The sequence below is a fragment of the Oncorhynchus nerka genome, linkage group LG11 (assembly GCF_034236695.1).
Source record: "Oncorhynchus nerka isolate Pitt River linkage group LG11, Oner_Uvic_2.0, whole genome shotgun sequence".
In the NCBI taxonomy this organism is placed as follows: domain Eukaryota; kingdom Metazoa; phylum Chordata; class Actinopteri; order Salmoniformes; family Salmonidae; genus Oncorhynchus; species Oncorhynchus nerka.
In genome coordinates this window covers 25,821,656-25,845,836 of record NC_088406.1, presented here as the reverse complement: position 1 = coordinate 25,845,836, position 24,181 = coordinate 25,821,656, and the positions used below count along the sequence as shown (strand labels likewise).

Sequence of the window (24,181 nt, the reverse complement as noted above, 5' to 3'; positions counted from 1 at the left end):
CAGAATGTTTCTGATTTTTGCAATGTTACGTAGATGGAAAAAAGCTGTCCTTGAAATGGTCTTGATATGTTCTTCAAAAGAGAGATCAGGGTCCAGAGTAACGCCGAGGTCCTTCACAGTTTTATTTGAGACGACTGTACAACCATTAAGATTAATTGTCAGATTCAACAGAAGATCTCTTTGTTTCTTGGGACCTAGAACAAGCATCTCTGTTTTGTCCGAGTTTAAAAGTTGAAAGTTTGCAGCCATCCACTTCCTTATGTCTGAAACACATGCTTCTAGCAAGGGCAATTTTGGGGCTTCACCATGTTTCATTGAAATGTACAGCTGTGTGTCATCCGCATAGCAGTGAAAGTTAACATTATGTTTTCGAATAACATCCCCAAGAGGTAAAATATATCATGAAAACAATAGTGGTCCTAAAACGGAACCTTGAGGAACACCGAAATGTACAGTTGATTTGTCAGAGGACAAACCATTCACAGAGACAAACTGATATCTTTCCGACAGATAAGATCTAAACCAGGCCAGAACTTGTCCGTGTAGACCAATTTGGGTTTCCAATCTCTCCAAAAGAATGTGGTGATCGATGGTATCAAAAGCAGCACTAAGTTATGATGTCCAGGGATAGCCTAATATTGGCCTGATGGCCTTCAGTTATGATGTCCAGGGATAGCCTAATATTGGCCTGATGGCTTTCAGTTATGATGTCCAGGGATAGCCAGCCTAATATTGGCCTGATGGCTTTCAGTTATGATGTCCAGGGATAGCCTAATATTGGCCTGATGGCCTTCAGTTATGATGTACAGGGATAGCCTAATATTGGCCTGATGGCTTTCAGTTATGATGTCCAGGGATAGCATCATATTGGCCTGATGGCTTTCAGTTATGATGTCCAGGGTTAGCCTCATATTGGAATGATGGCCTTCAGTTATGATGTCCAGGAATAGCCTAATATTGGCCTGGTGGCTTTCAGTTATGATGTCCAGGGATAGCCTAATATTGGCCTGATGGCCTTCAGTTATGATGTCCAGGGATAGCCTAATATTGGCCTGATAGCTTTCAGTTATGATGTCCAGGGATAGCCTAATATTGGCCTGATGGCTTTCAGTTATGATGTCCAGGGATAGCCTCATATTGGCCTGATGGCTTTCAGTTATGATGTCCAGGGATAGCCTAATATTGGCCTGATGGCCTTCAGTTATGATGTCCAGGGATAGCCTAATATTGGCCTGATGGCTTTCAGTTATGATGTCCAGGGATAGCCTAATATTGGCCTGATGGCTTTCAGTTATGATGTCCAGGGATAGCCTCATATTGGCCTGATGGCTTTCAGTTATGATGTCCAGGGATAGCCTCATATTGGCCTGATGGCTTTCAGTTATGATGTCCAGGGATAGCCTAATATTGGCCTGATGGCTTTCAGTTATGATGTCCAGGGATAGCCTCATATTGGAATGATGGCCTTCAGTTATGATGTCCAGGAATAGCCTAATATTGCCCTGATGGCTTTCAGTTATGATGTCCAGGGATAGCCTAATATTGGCCTGATGGCTTTCAGTTATGATGTCCAGGGATAGCCTAATATTGGCCTGATGGCTTTCAGTTATGATGTCCAGGGATAGCCTCATATTGGTCTGATGGCTTTCAGTTATGATGTCCAGGGACAAGATGTTCAAATGTTCATAAATGACCAGCATGGTCGAATAATAATAAGGCAGAACAATTGAAACTGGAGCAGCAGCACGGTCAGGTGGACTGGGGACAGCAAGGAGTCATCATGTCAGGTAGTCCTGGGGCATGGTCCTAGGGCTCAGGTCCTCCAAGAGAGAGAAAGAAAGAGAGAATTAGAGAGAGCATATGTGGGGTGGCCAGTCCTCTTCTGGCTGTGCCGGGTGGAGATTATAACAGAACATGGCCAAGATGTTCAAATGTTCATAAATGACCAGCATGGTCGAATAATAATAAGGCAGAACAATTGAAACTGGAGCAGCAGCACGGTCAGGTGGACTGGGGACAGCAAGGAGTCATCATGTCAGGTAGTCCTGGGGCATGGTCCTAGGGCTCAGGTCTTCCGAGAGAGAGAAAGAAAGAGAGAAGGAGAGAATTAGAGAACGCACACTTAGATTCACACAGGACACCGAATAGGACAGGAGAAGTACTCCAGATAAACAAACTGACCCTAGCCCCCGACACATAACCTACTGCAGCATAAATACTGGAGGCTGAGACAGGAGGGGTCAGGAGACACTGTGGCCCCATCCGAGGACACCCCCGGACAGGGCCAAACAGGAAGGATATAACCCCACCCACTTTGCCAAAGCACAGCCCCCACACCACTAGAGGGATATCTTCAACCACCAACTTACCATCCTGAGACAAGGCTGAGTATAGCCCACAAAGATCTCCGCCATGGCACAACCCAAGGGGGGGCGCCAACCCAGACAGGATGACCACATCAGTGAATCAACCCACTCAGGTGACGCACCCCTTCCAGGAAGGCATGAGAGAGCACCAGTAAGCCAGTGACTCAGCCCCTGTAATAGGGTTAGAGGCAGAGAATCCCAGTGGAAAGAGGGGAACCGGCCAGGCAGAGACAGCAAGGGCGATTCGTTGCTCCAGAGCCTTTCCGTTCACCTTCCCACTCCTGGGCCAGACTACACTCAATCATATGACCCACTGAAGAGATGAGTCTTCAGTAAAGACTTAAAGGTTGAGACTGAGTTTGCGTCTCTGACATGGGTAGGCAGACCGTTCCCTAAAAATGGAGCTCTATAGGAGAAAGCCCTGCCTCCAGCTGTTTGCTTAGAAATTCTAGGGACAATTAGGAGGCCTGCGTCTTGTGACCGTAGCGTACGTGTAGGTATGTATGGCAGGACCAAATCAGAGAGATAGGTAGGAGCAAGCCCATGTAATGCTTTGTAGGTTAGCAGTAAAACCTTGAAATCAGCCCTTGCTTTGACAGGAAGCCAGTGTAGAGAGGCTAGCACTGGAGTAATATGATCAAATTTTTGGTTCTAGTCAGGATTCTAGCAGCCGTATTTAGCACTAACTGAAGTTTATTTAGTGCTTTATCCGGGTAGCCGGAAAGTAGAGCATTGCAGTAGTCTAACCTAGAAGTGACAAAAGCATGAATTAATTTTTCTGCATCATTTTTGGACAGAAAGTTTCTGATTTTTGCAATGTTACGTAGATGGAAAAAGCTGTCCTTGAAATGGTCTTGATATGTTCTTCAAAAGAGAGATCAGGGTCCAGAGTAACGCCGAGGTCCTTCACAGTTTTATTTGAGACGACTGTACAACCATTAAGATTAATTGTCAGATTCAACAGAAGATCTCTTTGTTTCTTGGGACCTAGAACAAGCATCTCTGTTTTGTCCGAGTTTAAAAGTTGAAAGTTTGCAGCCATCCACTTCCTTATGTCTGAAACACATGCTTCTAGCAAGGGCAATTTTGGGGCTTCACCATGTTTCATTGAAATGTACAGCTGTGTGTCATCCGCATAGCAGTGAAAGTTAACATTATGTTTTCGAATAACATCCCCAAGAGGTAAAATATATCATGAAAACAATAGTGGTCCTAAAACGGAACCTTGAGGAACACCGAAATGTACAGTTGATTTGTCAGAGGACAAACCATTCACAGAGACAAACTGATATCTTTCCGACAGATAAGATCTAAACCAGGCCAGAACTTGTCCGTGTAGACCAATTTGGGTTTCCAATCTCTCCAAAAGAATGTGGTGATCGATGGTATCAAAAGCAGCACTAAGTTATGATGTCCAGGGATAGCCTAATATTGGCCTGATGGCCTTCAGTTATGATGTCCAGGGATAGCCTAATATTGGCCTGATGGCTTTCAGTTATGATGTCCAGGGATAGCCTAATATTGGCCTGATGGCTTTCAGTTATGATGTCCAGGGATAGCCTAATATTGGCCTGATGGCCTTCAGTTATGATGTCCAGGGATAGCCTAATATTGGCCTGATGGCTTTCAGTTATGATGTCCAGGGATAGCCTAATATTGGCCTGATGGCTTTCAGTTATGATGTCCAGGGATAGCCTAATATTGGCCTGATGGCTTTCAGTTATGATGTCCAGGGATAGCCTCATATTGGCCTGATGGCTTTCAGTTATGATGTCCAGGGATAGCCTCATATTGGCCTGATGGCTTTCAGTTATGATGTCCAGGGTTAGCCTCATATTGGAATGATGGCCTTCAGTTATGATGTCCTGGAATAGCCTAATATTGGCCTGATGGCTTTCAGTTATGATGTCCAGGGATAGCCTAATATTGGCCTGATGGCTTTCAGTTATGATGTCCAGGGATAGCCTAATATTGGCCTGATGGCCTTCAGTTATGATGTCCAGGGATAGCCTAATATTGGCCTGATGGCTTTCAGTTATGATGTCCAGGGATAGCCTAATATTGGCCTGATGGCTTTCAGTTATGATGTCCAGGGATAGCCTCATATTGGCCTGGTGGCTTTCAGTTATGATGTCCAGGGATAGCCTAATATTGGCCTGATGGCCTTCAGTTATGATGTCCAGGGATAGCCTAATATTGGCCTGATAGTTTTCAGTTATGATGTCCAGGGATAGCCTAATATTGGCCTGATGGCCTTCAGTTATGATGTACAGGGATAGCCTAATAGTGGCCTGATGGCTTTCAGTTATGATGTCCAGGGATAGCCTCATATTGGCCTGATGGCTTTCAGTTATGATGTCCAGGGATAGCCTAATATTGGCCTGATGGCCTTCAGTTATGATGTCCAGGGATAGCCTAATATTGGCCTGATGGCTTTCAGTTATGATGTCCAGGGATAGCCTAATATTGGCCTGATGGCTTTCAGTTATGATGTCCAGGGATAGCCTCATATTGGCCTGATGGCTTTCAGTTATGATGTCCAGGGATAGCCTCATATTGGCCTGATGGCTTTCAGTTATGATGTCCAGGGATAGCCTAATATTGGCCTGATGGCTTTCAGTTATGATGTCCAGGGATAGCCAGCCTAATATTGGCCTGATGGCTTTCAGTTATGATGTCCAGGGATAGCCTAATATTGGCCTGATGGCCTTCAGTTATGATGTACAGGGATAGCCTAATAGTGGCCTGATGGCTTTCAGTTATGATGTCCAGGGATAGCCTCATATTGGCCTGATGGCTTTCAGTTATGATGTCCAGGGATAGCCTCATATTGGAATGATGGCCTTCAGTTATGATGTCCAGGGATAGCCTCATATTGGCCTGATGGCTTTCAGTTATGATGTCCAGGGATAGCATCATATTGGCCTGATGGCTTTCAGTTATGATGTCCAGGGTTAGCCTCATATTGGAATGATGGCCTTCAGTTATGATGTCCAGGGATAGCCTCATATTGGCCTGATGGCTTTCAGTTATGATGTCCAGGGATAGCATCATATTGGCCTGATGGCTTTCAGTTATGATGTCCAGGGTTAGCCTCATATTGGAATGATGGCCTTCAGTTATGATGACCTGGAATAGCCTAATATTGGCCTGATGGCTTTCAGTTATGATGTCCAGGGATAGCCTAATATTGGCCTGATGGCTTTCAGTTATGATGTCCAGGGATAGCCTAATATTGGCCTGATGGCTTTCAGTTATGATGTCCAGGGATAGCCTAATATTGGCCTGATGGCTTTCAGTTATGATGTCCAGGGATAGCCTCATATTGGCCTGGTGGCTTTCAGTTATGATGTCCAGGGATAGCCTAATATTGGCCTGATGGCCTTCAGTTATGATGTCCAGGGATAACCTCATATTGGCCTGATGGCTTTCAGTTATGATGTCCAGGGATAGCCTAATATTGGCCTGATGGCTTTCAGTTATGATGTCCAGGGATAGCCTCATATTGGAATGATGGCCTTCAGTTATGATGTCCAGGAATAGCCTAATATTGGCCTGATCGCTTTCAGTTATGATGTCCAGGGATAGCCTCATATTGGCCTGATGGCTTTCAGTTATGATGTCCAGGGATAGCCTAATATTGGCCTGATGGCTTTCGGTTATGATGTCCAGGGATAGCCAGCCTAATATTGGCCTGATGGCTTTCAGTTATGATGTCCAGGGATAGCCTAATATTGACCTGATGGCCTTCAGTTATGATGTACAGGGATAGCCTCATATTGGCCTGATGGCTTTCAGTTATGATGTCCAGGGATAGCCTCATATTGGAATGATGGCCTTCAGTTATGATGTCCAGGGTTAGCCTAATATTGGCCTGATGGCTTTCAGTTATGATGTCCAGGGATAGCCTCATATTGGCCTGATGGCTTTCAGTTATGATGTCCAGGGATAGCCTCATATTGGAATGATGGCCTTCAGTTATGATGTCCAGGGATAGCCTAATATTGGAATGATGGCTTTCAGTTATCAAATCAAATCAAATGTATTTATATAGCCCTTCGTACATCAGCTGATATCAAAGTGCTGTACAGAAACCCAGCCTAAAACCCCAAACAGCAAGCAATGCAGGTGTAGAAGCACGGTGGCTAGGAAAAACTCCCTAGAAAGGCCAAAACCTAGGAAGCAACCTAGAGAGGAACCAGGCTATGTGGGGTGGCCAGTCCTCTTCTGGCTGTGCCGGGTGGAGATTATAACAGAACATGGCCAAGATGTTCAAATGTTCATAAATGACCAGCATGGTCGAATAATAATAAGGCAGAACAATTGAAACTGGAGCAGCAGCACGGTCAGGTGGACTGGGGACAGCAAGGAGTCATCATGTCAGGTAGTCCTGGGGCATGGTCCTAGGGCTCAGGTCCTCCAAGAGAGAGAAAGAAAGAGAGAATTAGAGAGAGCATATGTGGGGTGGCCAGTCCTCTTCTGGCTGTGCCGGGTGGAGATTATAACAGAACATGGCCAAGATGTTCAAATGTTCATAAATGACCAGCATGGTCGAATAATAATAAGGCAGAACAATTGAAACTGGAGCAGCAGCACGGTCAGGTGGACTGGGGACAGCAAGGAGTCATCATGTCAGGTAGTCCTGGGGCATGGTCCTAGGGCTCAGGTCTTCCGAGAGAGAGAAAGAAAGAGAGAAGGAGAGAATTAGAGAACGCACACTTAGATTCACACAGGACACCGAATAGGACAGGAGAAGTACTCCAGATAAACAAACTGACCCTAGCCCCCCGACACATAACCTACTGCAGCATAAATACTGGAGGCTGAGACAGGAGGGGTCAGGAGACACTGTGGCCCCATCCGAGGACACCCCCGGACAGGGCCAAACAGGAAGGATATAACCCCACCCACTTTGCCAAAGCACAGCCCCCACACCACTAGAGGGATATCTTCAACCACCAACTTACCATCCTGAGACAAGACTGAGTATAGCCCACAAAGATCTCCGCCATGGCACAACCCAAGGGGGGGCGCCAACCCAGACAGGATGACCACATCAGTGAATCAACCCACTCAGGTGACGCACCCCTTCCAGGGAAGGCATGAGAGAGCACCAGTAAGCCAGTGACTCAGCCCCTGTAATAGGGTTAGAGGCAGAGAATCCCAGTGGAAAGAGGGGAACCGGCCAGGCAGAGACAGCAAGGGCGATTCGTTGCTCCAGAGCCTTTCCGTTCACCTTCCCACTCCTGGGCCAGACTACACTCAATCATATGACCCACTGAAGAGATGAGTCTTCAGTAAAGACTTAAAGGTTGAGACTGAGTTTGCGTCTCTGACATGGGTAGGCAGACCGTTCCCTAAAAATGGAGCTCTATAGGAGAAAGCCCTGCCTCCAGCTGTTTGCTTAGAAATTCTAGGGACAATTAGGAGGCCTGCGTCTTGTGACCGTAGCGTACGTGTAGGTATGTATGGCAGGACCAAATCAGAGAGATAGATAGGTAGGAGCAAGCCCATGTAATGCTTTGTAGGTTAGCAGTAAAACCTTGAAATCAGCCCTTGCTTTGACAGGAAGCCAGTGTAGAGAGGCTAGCACTGGAGTAATATGATCAAATTTTTGGTTCTAGTCAGGATTCTAGCAGCCGTATTTAGCACTAACTGAAGTTTATTTAGTGCTTTATCCGGGTAGCCGGAAAGTAGAGCATTGCAGTAGTCTAACCTAGAAGTGACAAAAGCATGAATTAATTTTTCTGCATCATTTTTGGACAGAAAGTTTCTGATTTTTGCAATGTTACGTAGATGGAAAAAAGCTGTCCTTGAAATGGTCTTGATATGTTCTTCAAAAGAGAGATCAGGGTCCAGAGTAACGCCGAGGTCCTTCACAGTTTTATTTGAGACGACTGTACAACCATTAAGATTAATTGTCAGATTCAACAGAAGATCTCTTTGTTTCTTGGGACCTAGAACAAGCATCTCTGTTTTGTCCGAGTTTAAAAGTTGAAAGTTTGCAGCCATCCACTTCCTTATGTCTGAAACACATGCTTCTAGCAAGGGCAATTTTGGGGCTTCACCATGTTTCATTGAAATGTACAGCTGTGTGTCATCCGCATAGCAGTGAAAGTTAACATTATGTTTTCGAATAACATCCCCAAGAGGTAAAATATATCATGAAAACAATAGTGGTCCTAAAACGGAACCTTGAGGAACACCGAATGTACAGTTGATTTGTCAGAGGACAAACCATTCACAGAGACAAACTGATATCTTTCCGACAGATAAGATCTAAACCAGGCCAGAACTTGTCCGTGTAGACCAATTTGGGTTTCCAATCTCTCCAAAAGAATGTGGTGATCGATGGTATCAAAAGCAGCACTAAGTTATGATGTCCAGGGATAGCCTAATATTGGCCTGATGGCCTTCAGTTATGATGTCCAGGGATAGCCTAATATTGGCCTGATGGCTTTCAGTTATGATGTCCAGGGATAGCCTAATATTGGCCTGATGGCTTTCAGTTATGATGTCCAGGGATAGCCTAATATTGGCCTGATGGCCTTCAGTTATGATGTCCAGGGATAGCCTAATATTGGCCTGATGGCTTTCAGTTATGATGTCCAGGGATAGCCTAATATTGGCCTGATGGCTTTCAGTTATGATGTCCAGGGATAGCCTAATATTGGCCTGATGGCTTTCAGTTATGATGTCCAGGGATAGCCTCATATTGGCCTGATGGCTTTCAGTTATGATGTCCAGGGATAGCCTCATATTGGCCTGATGGCTTTCAGTTATGATGTCCAGGGATAGCCTAATATTGGCCTGATGGCTTTCAGTTATGATGTCCAGGGATAGCATCATATTGGAATGATGGCCTTCAGTTATGATGTCCAGGGATAGCCTCATATTGGCCTGATGGCTTTCAGTTATGATGTCCAGGGATAGCATCATATTGGCCTGATGGCTTTCAGTTATGATGTCCAGGGTTAGCCTCATATTGGAATGATGGCCTTCAGTTATGATGTCCTGGAATAGCCTAATATTGGCCTGATGGCTTTCAGTTATGATGTCCAGGGATAGCCTAATATTGGCCTGATGGCTTTCAGTTATGATGTCCAGGGATAGCCTAATATTGGCCTGATGGCCTTCAGTTATGATGTCCAGGGATAGCCTAATATTGGCCTGATGGCTTTCAGTTATGATGTCCAGGGATAGCCTAATATTGGCCTGATGGCTTTCAGTTATGATGTCCAGGGATAGCCTCATATTGGCCTGGTGGCTTTCAGTTATGATGTCCAGGGATAGCCTAATATTGGCCTGATGGCCTTCAGTTATGATGTCCAGGGATAGCCTAATATTGGCCTGATAGTTTTCAGTTATGATGTCCAGGGATAGCCTAATATTGGCCTGATGGCCTTCAGTTATGATGTACAGGGATAGCCTAATAGTGGCCTGATGGCTTTCAGTTATGATGTCCAGGGATAGCCTCATATTGGCCTGATGGCTTTCAGTTATGATGTCCAGGGATAGCCTAATATTGGCCTGATGGCCTTCAGTTATGATGTCCAGGGATAGCCTAATATTGGCCTGATGGCTTTCAGTTATGATGTCCAGGGATAGCCTAATATTGGCCTGATGGCTTTCAGTTATGATGTCCAGGGATAGCCTCATATTGGCCTGATGGCTTTCAGTTATGATGTCCAGGGATAGCCTCATATTGGCCTGATGGCTTTCAGTTATGATGTCCAGGGATAGCCTAATATTGGCCTGATGGCTTTCAGTTATGATGTCCAGGGATAGCCAGCCTAATATTGGCCTGATGGCTTTCAGTTATGATGTCCAGGGATAGCCTAATATTGGCCTGATGGCCTTCAGTTATGATGTACAGGGATAGCCTAATAGTGGCCTGATGGCTTTCAGTTATGATGTCCAGGGATAGCCTCATATTGGCCTGATGGCTTTCAGTTATGATGTCCAGGGATAGCCTCATATTGGAATGATGGCCTTCAGTTATGATGTCCAGGGATAGCCTCATATTGGCCTGATGGCTTTCAGTTATGATGTCCAGGGATAGCATCATATTGGCCTGATGGCTTTCAGTTATGATGTCCAGGGTTAGCCTCATATTGGAATGATGGCCTTCAGTTATGATGTCCAGGGATAGCCTCATATTGGCCTGATGTCTTTCAGTTATGATGTCCAGGGATAGCATCATATTGGCCTGATGGCTTTCAGTTATGATGTCCAGGGTTAGCCTCATATTGGAATGATGGCCTTCAGTTATGATGACCTGGAATAGCCTAATATTGGCCTGATGGCTTTCAGTTATGATGTCCAGGGATAGCCTAATATTGGCCTGATGGCTTTCAGTTATGATGTCCAGGGATAGCCTAATATTGGCCTGATGGCTTTCAGTTATGATGTCCAGGGATAGCCTAATATTGGCCTGATGGCTTTCAGTTATGATGTCCAGGGATAGCCTCATATTGGCCTGGTGGCTTTCAGTTATGATGTCCAGGGATAGCCTAATATTGGCCTGATGGCCTTCAGTTATGATGTCCAGGGATAGCCTAATATTGGCCTGATAGCTTTCAGTTATGATGTCCAGGGTTAGCCTAATATTGGCCTGATGGCTTTCAGTTATGATGTCCAGGGATAGCCTCATATTGGCCTGATGGCTTTCAGTTATGATGTCCAGGGATAGCCTCATATTGGAATGATGGCCTTCAGTTATGATGTCCAGGGATAGCCTAATATTGGAATGATGGCTTTCAGTTATCAAATCAAATCAAATGTATTTATATAGCCCTTCGTACATCAGCTGATATCAAAGTGCTGTACAGAAACCCAGCCTAAAACCCCAAACAGCAAGCAATGCAGGTGTAGAAGCACGGTGGCTAGGAAAAACTCCCTAGAAAGGCCAAAACCTAGGAAGCAACCTAGAGAGGAACCAGGCTATGTGGGGTGGCCAGTCCTCTTCTGGCTGTGCCGGGTGGAGATTATAACAGAACATGGCCAAGATGTTCAAATGTTCATAAATGACCAGCATGGTCGAATAATAATAAGGCAGAACAATTGAAACTGGAGCAGCAGCACGGTCAGGTGGACTGGGGACAGCAAGGAGTCATCATGTCAGGTAGTCCTGGGGCATGGTCCTAGGGCTCAGGTCCTCCAAGAGAGAGAAAGAAAGAGAGAATTAGAGAGAGCATATGTGGGGTGGCCAGTCCTCTTCTGGCTGTGCCGGGTGGAGATTATAACAGAACATGGCCAAGATGTTCAAATGTTCATAAATGACCAGCATGGTCGAATAATAATAAGGCAGAACAATTGAAACTGGAGCAGCAGCACGGTCAGGTGGACTGGGGACAGCAAGGAGTCATCATGTCAGGTAGTCCTGGGGCATGGTCCTAGGGCTCAGGTCTTCCGAGAGAGAGAAAGAAAGAGAGAAGGAGAGAATTAGAGAACGCACACTTAGATTCACACAGGACACCGAATAGGACAGGAGAAGTACTCCAGATAAACAAACTGACCCTAGCCCCCCGACACATAACCTACTGCAGCATAAATACTGGAGGCTGAGACAGGAGGGGTCAGGAGACACTGTGGCCCCATCCGAGGACACCCCCGGACAGGGCCAAACAGGAAGGATATAACCCCACCCACTTTGCCAAAGCACAGCCCCCACACCACTAGAGGGATATCTTCAACCACCAACTTACCATCCTGAGACAAGGCTGAGTATAGCCCACAAAGATCTCCGCCATGGCACAACCCAAGGGGGGCGCCAACCCAGACAGGATGACCACATCAGTGAATCAACCCACTCAGGTGACGCACCCCTTCCAGGGACGGCATGAGAGAGCACCAGTAAGCCAGTGACTCAGCCCCTGTAATAGGGTTAGAGGCAGAGAATCCCAGTGGAAAGAGGGGAACCGGCCAGGCAGAGACAGCAAGGGCGATTCGTTGCTCCAGAGCCTTTCCGTTCACCTTCCCACTCCTGGGCCAGACTACACTCAATCATATGACCCACTGAAGAGATGAGTCTTCAGTAAAGACTTAAAGGTTGAGACTGAGTTTGCGTCTCTGACATGGGTAGGCAGACCGTTCCCTAAAAATGGAGCTCTATAGGAGAAAGCCCTGCCTCCAGCTGTTTGCTTAGAAATTCTAGGGACAATTAGGAGGCCTGCGTCTTGTGACCGTAGCGTACGTGTAGGTATGTATGGCAGGACCAAATCAGAGAGATAGGTAGGAGCAAGCCCATGTAATGCTTTGTAGGTTAGCAGTAAAACCTTGAAATCAGCCCTTGCTTTGACAGGAAGCCAGTGTAGAGAGGCTAGCACTGGAGTAATATGATCAAATTTTTGGTTCTAGTCAGGATTCTAGCAGCCGTATTTAGCACTAACTGAAGTTTATTTAGTGCTTTATCCGGGTAGCCGGAAAGTAGAGCATTGCAGTAGTCTAACCTAGAAGTGACAAAAGCATGGATTAATTTTTCTGCATCATTTTTGGACAGAAAGTTTCTGATTTTTGCAATGTTACGTAGATGGAAAAAAGCTGTCCTTGAAATGGTCTTGATATGTTCTTCAAAAGAGAGATCAGGGTCCAGAGTAACGCCGAGGTCCTTCACAGTTTTATTTGAGACGACTGTACAACCATTAAGATTAATTGTCAGATTCAACAGAAGATCTCTTTGTTTCTTGGGACCTAGAACAAGCATCTCTGTTTTGTCCGAGTTTAAAAGTTGAAAGTTTGCAGCCATCCACTTCCTTATGTCTGAAACACATGCTTCTAGCAAGGGCAATTTTGGGGCTTCACCATGTTTCATTGAAATGTACAGCTGTGTGTCATCCGCATAGCAGTGAAAGTTAACATTATGTTTTCGAATAACATCCCCAAGAGGTAAAATATATCATGAAAACAATAGTGGTCCTAAAACGGAACCTTGAGGAACACCGAAATGTACAGTTGATTTGTCAGAGGACAAACCATTCACAGAGACAAACTGATATCTTTCCGACAGATAAGATCTAAACCAGGCCAGAACTTGTCCGTGTAGACCAATTTGGGTTTCCAATCTCTCCAAAAGAATGTGGTGATCGATGGTATCAAAAGCAGCACTAAGTTATGATGTCCAGGGATAGCCTAATATTGGCCTGATGGCCTTCAGTTATGATGTCCAGGGATAGCCTAATATTGGCCTGATGGCTTTCAGTTATGATGTCCAGGGATAGCCTAATATTGGCCTGATGGCTTTCAGTTATGATGTCCAGGGATAGCCTAATATTGGCCTGATGGCCTTCAGTTATGATGTCCAGGGATAGCCTAATATTGGCCTGATGGCTTTCAGTTATGATGTCCAGGGATAGCCTAATATTGGCCTGATGGCTTTCAGTTATGATGTCCAGGGATAGCCTCATATTGGAATGATGGCCTTCAGTTATGATGTCCAGGGATAGCCTAATATTGGCCTGATGGCTTTCAGTTATGATGTCCAGGGATAGCCTTATATTGGCCTGATGGCTTTCAGTTATGATGTCCAGGGATAGCCTAATATTGGCCTGATGGCCTTCAGTTATGATGTCCAGGGATAGCCTAATATTGGCCTGATGGCCTTCAGTTATGATGTCCAGGGATAGCCTAATATTGGCCTGATGGCTTTCAGTTATGATGTCCAGGGATAGCCTAATATTGACCTGATGGCCTTCATTTATGATGTCTAGGGATAGCCTCATATTGGCCTGATGGCCTTCAGTTATGATGTCCAGGGATAGCCTAATATTGGCCTGATGGCCTTCAGTTATGATGTCCAGGGATAGGCTTATATTGGCCTGATGGCTTTCAGTTATGATGTCCAGGGATAGCCTAATATTGGCCTGATGGCCTTCAGTTATGATGTCCAGGGATAGCCTAATATTGGCCTGATGGCCTTCAGTTATGATGTCCAGGGATAGCCTAATATTGGCATGATGGCTTTCAGTTATGATGTCCAGAGATAGCCTCATATTGGAATGATGGCCTTCAGTTATGATGTCCAGGAATAGCCTAATATTGGCCTGATGCCTTCAGTTATGATGTCCAGGGATAGCCTAATTTTGGCCTGATGGCCTTCAATTATGATGTCCAGGGATAGCCTAATATTGGCCTGATGGCCTTCAGTTATGATGTCCAGGAATAGCCTAATATTAGCCTAATATTGTCCTTCAGTTCGGAGAAAGTCAAACAAATAATGCATATCAATAAGAACCATGAACTGAAACCTATGCAGACATTTAATTAACTGACATATTTGGCTAATCATCGGCACAATATTGTCCATGTCATCTTTTAAAAGAGAAGTATGGCTCTAGGAAAGTTGATATGTGACAAAACGGGTCATTCATCTGTATGCTACTTGCATAGCACTTTTTTTCAAGGATCAATTTATTCCCATGTTCTTACCCAAACTGGGTGCAGCACCTGTTAAACTCTGTAATATCCCTCAAAACACAGGGATGACGAATCGCACGGGACTGGACCTGGGAGTTTCCCGGAAAACAGTATGTTTTTGGGATAATATTTGTATTTATTTAACTAGGCAAGTCAGTTAAGAACAAATTCTTATTTACCATGACAGCCTACCCCAATTACCCTATGGTACTCCCAATCACAGCCAGATGTGATGCAGCCTGGATTTGAACCAGGCTGTATGGCGAGGCAGTGGCTTAGACCACTGCGCCACCTAGGAGCTTAATAACTTCCTGCCTAACAAAAATTACTGACGTGGCAGAAAATTACGGACGGGACGAAAATTATGGATGTGGTGATTTTGTTAATTATATAACCTGAGCTCCCCCAGAAAAAGTTTCCTGTCCAAATTGGGCTCTACACACACCTTTTGACATTGACCCACACACACACTAAAGTACCACTCATCACTGTAGAACTCTCTCAGGTTTTCAGGCACGCCCGGAACATATCCAAACTGTGGCCATCATCACTCCATGGTCAAATCCTTCAGTGCCAATCATCCGATCTGTACTTCGAGACCTTGTGAAAAGCACTGTTTATGAATGAGACCTTGTGAAAAGGACGGTTTATGAATGAGACCTTGTGAAAAGCACTGTTTATGAATGAGACCTTGTGAAAAGCACTGTTTATGAATGAGACCTTGTGAAAAGCACTGTTTATGAATGCAAACCATTATTATCCTCATCTGTTTCAAGTACATTTTCAACCCCCACCATGGTCATCTGTGTAGTTATTAATTTAGTCTCTCTTGTCACATCTCTCCATCTGCCTTTTCATTTTGTAACTGTGTCCAGTTTGACCGCTATGTGGCCACGACATGGACAAGTGTTTTCTTTGTGGTATGAGTGTACTGTGTGTCATTGGGTTTGTATTTTAAGTTATTTACTGTCATTTAGACGTTGTACTTGTCTGTAGCGTTTGTGTGCGGCCGTGCACACAAGTCGTTTTGCTGTGTAAGTGTGTTGATCTGTTTCCTGTCCCTCTAATCTCAGGATGACTTCGATGTGGATGATGACATGACCATCAGAGAGGTGAGACCCTACAACACACTTTCTCTCCCTCTTTCTCCCTTTTCTCTCAGGATGTATCAGTGCTGTCTATGTCTATGCTACGGTGTATTGATTGGTTATCAGGGGAATAATAAGTCACTGTGTATGAAGAGCTTTATCAAAGCTGGAAACTCTATGGGCATCTATTATCACTGCACCAGAGACCACAGCCAGGCACTGTGTAGCCAAATAAAACAGGCAACAACCTAGCCTTAACCCTCTAAGGTCGATGTCCGCGCCCCAGTGGACATCTCATTAGCATAATACAAAAATACCCATAAAAAATTGTCAGTTTAAGCTAGAGAGATCCGTTTTTTTTGCATTGGATGTGTGTCAATCCACTGCATTTGCCTATCTCACCCTTCCACATCAGCGGTGAAAGGTGACAGAGCTAAAGCGGTGTTTGTCAGACCATGAGACATCCCGAAAATTGGTCTTCTCACATAATTGTCTGTAGCGTCCGAACGATATGACCCCTCTATGGAAAGAGGAGACTCATCGACCCCCACAAGCGTCTTGGGACTCGTCGGTAGTCGGTACAGCCGATCTGCCAACTTCTGTCTGTAGTGTCCAAACATTTTGGGCTACTCACTTATACCCCTCTGTGGAAAGGTGAGACTTTCACGAACATGTACATGTTGTTTTGCTCTTGGACGCCCACAGGGCTCACATGACTTGTGTGAAGGTCCCCCAGTACCAGTTGAAAAACCTTATGGAAGTATATATAGAGACTCTTTAGTGCCAAAAATAAGGGGTTAAATACATATTAATAATAAATTGTTTCCGGATCTTTCTTACATCTATATATATAGGACTGACACTTCAGAACAATTTATTGGGGAGGGACTCTGTGTGTGTATACGGCGAATATATATGGTGCCCCGAAGCTCTGTCTAAAACACAAATATGTCTATATATATATATATATATATATATATATATATATATACACAGCTCAAAAAAATAAAGGGAACACTTAAACAACACAATGTAACTCCAAGTCAATCACACTTCTATGAAATCAAACTGTCCACTTAGGAAGCAACACTGATTGATTGACAATAAATGTCACATGCTGTTGTGCAAATGGAATAGACAACATGTGGAAATTATAGGCAATTAGCAAGACACCCCCAATAAAGGAGTGGTTCTGCAGGTGGTGACCACAGACCACTTCTCAGTTCCTATGCTTCCTGGCTGATGTTTTGGTCACTTTTGAATGCTGGCGGTGCTTTCACTCTAGTGGGAGCATGATACGGAATCTACAACCCACACAAGTGGCTCAGGTAGTGCAGCTCATCCAGGATGGCACATCAATGCGAGCTGTGGCAAGAACGTTTGCTGTGTCTGTCAGCGTAGTGTCCAGTGCATGGAGGCGTTACCAGGAGACAGGCCAGTACATCAGGAGATGTGGAGGAGGCCGTAGGAGGGCAACAACCCATCAGCAGGACCGCTACCTCCGCCTTTGTGCAAGGAGGAGCAGGAGGAGCACTGCCAGAGCCCTGCAAAATGACCTCCAGCAGGCCACAAATGTGCATGTGTCTGCTCAAACGGTCAGAAACAGACTCCATGAGGGTGCACAGCCCTCCATGTGCTCACCAGAGGTAGCCTGACTGCCATTAGGTACCGAGATGAGATCCTCAGACCCCTTGTGAGACCATATGCTGGTGCGGTTGGCCCTGGCTTCCTCCTAATGCAAGACAATGCTAAACCTCATGTGGCTGGAGTGTGTCAGCAGTTCCTGCAAGAGGAAGGCATTGATGCTATGGACTGGCCCGCCCGTTCCCCAGACTTGAATCCAATTGAGCACATCTGGGACATCATGTCTCGCTCCATCCACCAACGCCACGTTGCACCACAGACTGTCCAGGAGTTGGCGGATGCTTTAGTCCAGGTCTGGGAGGAGATCCCTCAGGAGACCATCCGCCACCTCATCAGGAGCATGCCCAGGCATTGTAGGGAGGTCATACAGGCACGTGGAGGCCACACACACTGCTGAGCCTCATTTTGACTTGTTTTAAGGACATTACATCAAAGTTGGATCAGCCTGTAGTGTGGTTTTCCACTTTAATTTTGAGTGTGACTCCAAATCCAGACCTCCATGGGTTGATAAATTTGATTTCCATTGGTAATGTTTGTGTGATTTTGTTGTCAGCACATTCAACTATGTAAAGAAAAAAATATTTAATAAGAATATTTTATTCATTCAGATCTAGTATGTGTTATTTTAGTGTTCCCTTTAATTTTTTGAGCAGTGTATATACCAAAAAAGTGTTAAACAAATAAAAATAGATTTGAGATTCTTCAAAGTAGCCACCCTTTGCATTGATGACAGCTTTGCACATTCTTGGTATTCTCTCAACAAGCTTCATGAGGTAGTCACTTGGAATCCATTTCAATTAACAGGTGTGCCTTCTTAAAAGTTCATTTATGGAATTTCTTTCCTTCTTAATGCATTTCAGCCAATCAATTGTGTTGTGACAAGGTAGGGGTGGTATACAGAAGACAGCCCTATTTGGTAAAGACCAAGTCCATATTATGGCAAGAACAGCTCAAATAAGCAAAGAGAAACGACAGTCCATCATTAATTTAAGACATGAAGGTCAGTCAATATGGAACATTTCAAGAACTTTTAAAGTTTCTTCAAGTGCAGTCGCAAAAACCATCAAGCGCTATGATGAAACTGGCTCTCATGAGGACGGCCACAGGAATGGAAGACCCAGAGTTACCTCTGCTGCAGAGGATACGTTCATTAAGGTTATGTTGGGGAATAATCAGAATTGGTTGGTAACATAGGTAAGATGCTTTCGTGTTCATCATATGTTTGTAAGTTACTTCTCATCAGAATGTTATTTTTGTATAATACTGTGGCGGGGTTGCAGTATCTGTTCTATGTCAAGACTAAGTTGTTTGGGCCGGAGAGAGGGGAGAGGTCAAGCGTGTATCTCTTGGCTCCACAATGTCTGTGTGCCAGTCAGTGTGTCTCTGGGATCTTGTCAAGATAGGATGGATTTGATATATGCCTGTTGATATGGAGGATTTGTTTATGGTTCTGAGTTTGAGAAAAGAGCATAGTTTAGGAGACAAAGCTGAACGATAAATTATGCCTATGCTGTCTGGCTATGTGTGTCTTTTGCTATTAAAGGATCTCAGTTGCAATGTGTAAGGGACTCTCAGAGAATTAATTGATAGACACTGAATTGATCTGAGAGTCACAGGGTTGTGATAGAGCTCATATAATTAAAAATGGACTTTGTGATAACTAACTCTGACTTGTGTGTGGTTTGCTCTCATGATTTGGTAAATAGAGGAAATTTCCACGACAGTTACCAGACTCAACATCAACTATTCACAGGAGACTGTGTTTATCAGGCCTTCATGGTCGAATATTTGCAAAGAAACCACTACTAAAGGACACCAATTAGAAGAAGAGACTTGCTTGGGCCAAGAAATACGAGCAATGGACATTGGTGGAACTTTGTCCTTTGGTCTAGAGTCCAAATTGGAGATTTTTGGTTCCAATCGCTGTGACTTTGTGAGATGCGGTGTGGGTGAACGGATGATCTCCAAATGTGTATTTCCCACCATAAACCATGGAGGAGGGGATGTGGTGGTGTGGGGGTTCTTTGCTGGTGACACTGTCTGTGATTTGTTTAGAATTCGTGGGACTATCATTTATTTTTTAACAGGACAGTGATCCAACACACCTCCAGCCTGTGTAAGGGCCATTTTACCAAGAAGAAGAGTGATGGAGTGCTGCATCAGATGACCTGGCCTCCACAATTCCCCGACCTCAACCAAATTGAGATGTTTGGGATGAGTCAGACCACAGAGTGAAGGAAAAGCAGCCAACAAGTGCTCAGCGTATGTGGGAACTCCTTCAAGACTGTTGGAAAAGCATTCCGCATGAGGCTGGTTGAGAGAATGCCAAGAGTGTGCAAAGCTGTCATCAAGGAAAAGGGTGGCTATTAGAAGATATTCAATTTAAAAAATTGGCCATTTCCAGCTACAGTAGTCATTTACAACACTAACAATGTCTACACTGTATTTCTGATCAATTTGATGTTATTTTAATGGACAACAATGTGCTTTTCTTTCAAAAACAAGGACATTTCTAAGTGACCCCAAACTTTTTAACAGTAGTGTATTTTGATTTGCTTAACACTTTTTTGCTTACTACAAAGTTCCATATGTGTTATTTCATTGTTTTGATGCCTTCACTATTATTCTACAATGTAGAAAATAGTACAAATAAAGAAAAAAACTTTTGACCGGTAGTGTGTGTACATATATATATACATATTGTCTAATGAATGGGGTAGGATAGGGATTGAGATTAGTGTTGGGGTTTGCAAAGTGATATGGTTGCTATTAGGATCTATTGGATTTTAGATTAAAGCTAAAATGCTTGGTGGTACGTCAATTTAAATAGTCTGAAATGTTTCCACTGATAAGGGCTTAACTGTTTTATTCTCACCTTTGTTCTGAACATTATTCCATAATCTATAATCGTATTAATCTCACGTGCTACCCTTTCAACTGATACCATGCTTATGTTGCATATCACTCATATTTGCTAAGCTATTAGCATTTACATTTGATGAAGCCCATATTGATAACAATCACTGGAGTTTAAGGCATTAAAAAGGAATGTTTTTATCTTTTGAAATATTAATGAATGCCTCACTGAATTAAAGATAAAAGCCATATCTGTTATTTTATCACCATGGATGTAAAGACCATTTAAGTATTCTATGTGTCTAATAGGGTTTGAGTACTTCCATAATGTTTCTCTCCACTCTCTTCTTCATTGGGTCTGCAGATTGCAGAGTGGGAGGAGAACCAGCTTGACGAGCAGGTGAACTTTGACAACTGCAAGATCGACCCTGCCCCCTTCCAACTGGTGGAGCGCACCTCACTACATAAGGTCTGTCTGTCTGTCTGTCTGTCTGTTAATTATGCTGCTCAGTACAACCCCCTTTTGACTGTGTCCTCCATAATGTCCTCCATTCATAATGGTTTATTATGGTTTATTTGGTTTCATGCATGTTAACATTAGAAGCCTACTCCCTAAGTTTGTTTTACTCACTGCTTTAGCACACTCTGCCAACAAGGATGTCTTAGTCGTGTCTGAAAACTGGCTTAGGAAAACCACCAAAAACCTTGAAATCTCCATTGCTAACTATAGCATTTTCCGTCAAGATAGAACTGCCATAGGGGGCGGTGTTGCAATCTACTGCAAATATAGCCTGCAGAGTTGTGTATTACTATCCAAGTCTGTACCCAAAAATTCAAGCTTCTACTTCTAAAAATTCACCTTTCCAGAAACAAGTCTCTCACTGTTGCCGCTTGCTATAGACCTCCCTCTGCCCCCAGCTGTGCCCTCGATACCATATGTGAATTGATTGCCCCTGTCGTGACGTTGTATTAGTTAATGTGACGACTGTTGTTCATCGAATGATTAAAAGTTTCTAATTGCGTGATTAACTGAATCAAGCAATTATTAACTCATTAACCTGGGGCACCATGGGAAAACTAGTTTTTATTGAGTTTCTATTTCCCAAATGAACTCAAAGAATATCAGAATATCGATTTTACAACAGCCGCTAATTAACCAGTTACCTCTACAATCTCATTCTGAACGTCGTGAATCTGCACGGACCCGGGTCACACCAATGAGTTCGTACCACGCCAATCTTAGTTGAATATTTATTTACTAGAAAGCTAAAATGATGATAAAAGATACACATAGACAAAACACATTATAGGCTATTGATTAGCACTTAGTATAACGGGCCAACACACTATGGTGGGTGTTACCCAAAATGGGGATTTCAAAGAGAGAGAGGAAAAATAAAGTACACAAGAGAAATATACATTTGGGTGAATTTGTCAGCTATGCTATTCTAACCCTAGCCTTGCCCCAAACTGCTGCTCTTATGGGTCAGTATATAATGATGTAATTACATGGGGAAGATCTCAGAGGATTCTCTGTGTGGACTGTGCAGGGGACCGTTCAGGCTGCTCGATGACTCACTTCTCCGGCGCACCTTTCTGGTCGTCCTCGCGATGTCAGTGTCCTTTTGGCTTAGGAGTCTGTTCCCTCACCCTTGCTCTGGAAGGGGTCTTCTAAGGACAGACAGCTCTGTAGCTCAGAGCTCACAGCATAGGAATGAAACCATTTAGGTACCATGATTCGCTGGGATTGGATGCTAGGGGTCCGGCTTGAATTCATCCGCTTAGACACAGCTACTCATCCGTAGCTTGGGTAGAAAAATATTTATTTGTCTTCAAACTTGTGTTGCGTTCTGGGTTCGTTGACTTTTTAGACCTTGGCTGTAGCTTGGGTCACGTAGTCTCCTCTGTAAATTCTTTACTCACAGGTTTTATACCCTCGTGTCAGAAGTGGGCGTAACCGCCTTTAGGGCAATTCTCTGGGCGTACCTAGTTAACTAACCTCCAGGCGAGCTTCAATGCCATACAACTCTCCTTCCGTGGTCTCCAACTGCTCTTAAACGCAGGGAAAACTAAATGCATGCTATTCAACCGATCCCTGCCCGCACCTGCTCGACTTCGGTGATGTCATCTATAAAATAGCCTCCAACACTATACTCAACAAACTGGATGCAGTCTATCACAGTGCCATTTGTTTTGTCACCAAAGCCCCAGACACTACCCACCATTGCGACCTGTACACTCTCGTTGGTTGGCCCTCGCTTCATACGCATCGCCAAACCCACTGGCTACAGGTTATCTACAAGTCTTTGCTATGTAAAGCCCCGCCTTATCTCAGCTCATTGGTCACCATAGCAGCACCCACTCGTAGCACGCGCTCCAGCAGATATATCTCACTGGTCACCCCCAAAGCCAACTCCTCCTTTGGTCGTCTTTCCTTCCAGTTCTATGCTGCCAATGACTGGAACAAACTGCACAAATCTCTGGAGCTGGAGACTCATATCTCCCTCACAAACTGTCAGAGCTGCTCACAGATCACTGCACCTGTACATAGCCCATCTATCTACTCACCTCATCCCCATACAGTATTTATTTATTTATCTTTCTCCTTTGCACCCCAATATCTCTACTTGCACATTCATCTTCTGCACATCTACCATTCCAGTGTTTAATTGCTATATTGTAATTACTTTGCCACCATGGCCTATTTATTGCCTTAACTCCCTTATCTTACCTCATTTGCACTCACTGTATATAGAGTTTTTGTTTTATTTTGTTCTACTGTATTATTGACTATGTTTTGTTTATTCCATGTGTAACTCTGTGTTGTTGTATGTGTCGAATTACTATGCTTTATCTTGGCCAGGTCGCAGTTGCAAATGAGAACTTGTTCTCAACTAGCCTACCTGGTTAAATAAAGGTGAAATAAATCAAATTAAAAAATGTAAAATGCCCCACCCCCTCTTTTCCTCTCTTCTCCCATCCTCACCTCCCTGCTCTGTGTGCCTGCTGTTAAAACATTTAATAGTGTGATTCTGTACCAATCCATCAAGCTCTCCTCTCTCTCAACCTTCCTCACCGCACACTGCCAACACCCAATAGCACATACAGTCTCCCTCCACATATTAGTGTGTGCATCTAGAGCTGGGACGATAAACCAAAACCGACCATCTCCATCCCTTATCGCAGGCATTTTGCTGATGTCGTTCATTGCGATAAGTAGCCTATACTAGACAAATGTGAAGTTTGAAATGAAATAAGTTTGCTAATATGGGTGATTGTCAATGGGATAATTAATGGTAGTACAACCATCAAACTAGTCATTGGTATAAAGTACTTAAGTAGTTTTTTTGGGGTATCTGTACTTTACTTTACTAATTTATATTTTTTGACAACTTTTACTTTTACTCCACTACATTCAACTGTGGTGAACGATCTTATAAACTCTTCTTTCTATTTAGTATTTTTGCATCAATTCAGATTTTGTCCTGTGTGTGTGTGTGTGTGTGTGTGTGTGTGTGTGTGTGTGTGTGTGTGTGTGTGTGTGTGTGTGTGTGCGTGTGTGTGTGTGCGTGTAAGCGTGCGTGCGTGTGTGCGTGTCTGGGGGATGTGTATTCCATGCTACTGTATGTTTGTGCTGTTTGTTTCCTGGTACATTGTAATGGTAAACTCCCATTGCATTAAATATTTAAATGACAATAAGTTCTATTCCCTGTGATTTGGGTTTAGGCTCAAGCTGCTGTATGTGTGGTTCACTTGACGTTCTAGCAGTTTATAGTATCAGTAGAATATTGTACCTTTCACAACAATCTAGCT

At 44.0% G+C, this 24,181-nt stretch overlaps 1 protein-coding gene across 4 annotated transcripts in view; it reads left to right on the top strand.

Annotated features, from left to right (window-relative positions):
* The window catches only part of LOC115117173 (chloride channel protein 2-like), a 223,932-nt gene that overhangs the window by 186,810 nt on the left and 12,941 nt on the right, over window positions 1–24,181 (top strand). For all 4 annotated transcript variants that reach the window (XM_065024329.1, XM_065024332.1, XM_065024330.1 and 1 more), the window contains 2 exons: window positions 15,854–15,892; window positions 20,733–20,837. In XM_065024329.1, the coding sequence (XP_064880401.1) occupies window positions 15,854–15,892; window positions 20,733–20,837 (144 nt within the window). The remainder of the gene's footprint in view (window positions 1–15,853; window positions 15,893–20,732; window positions 20,838–24,181) is intronic.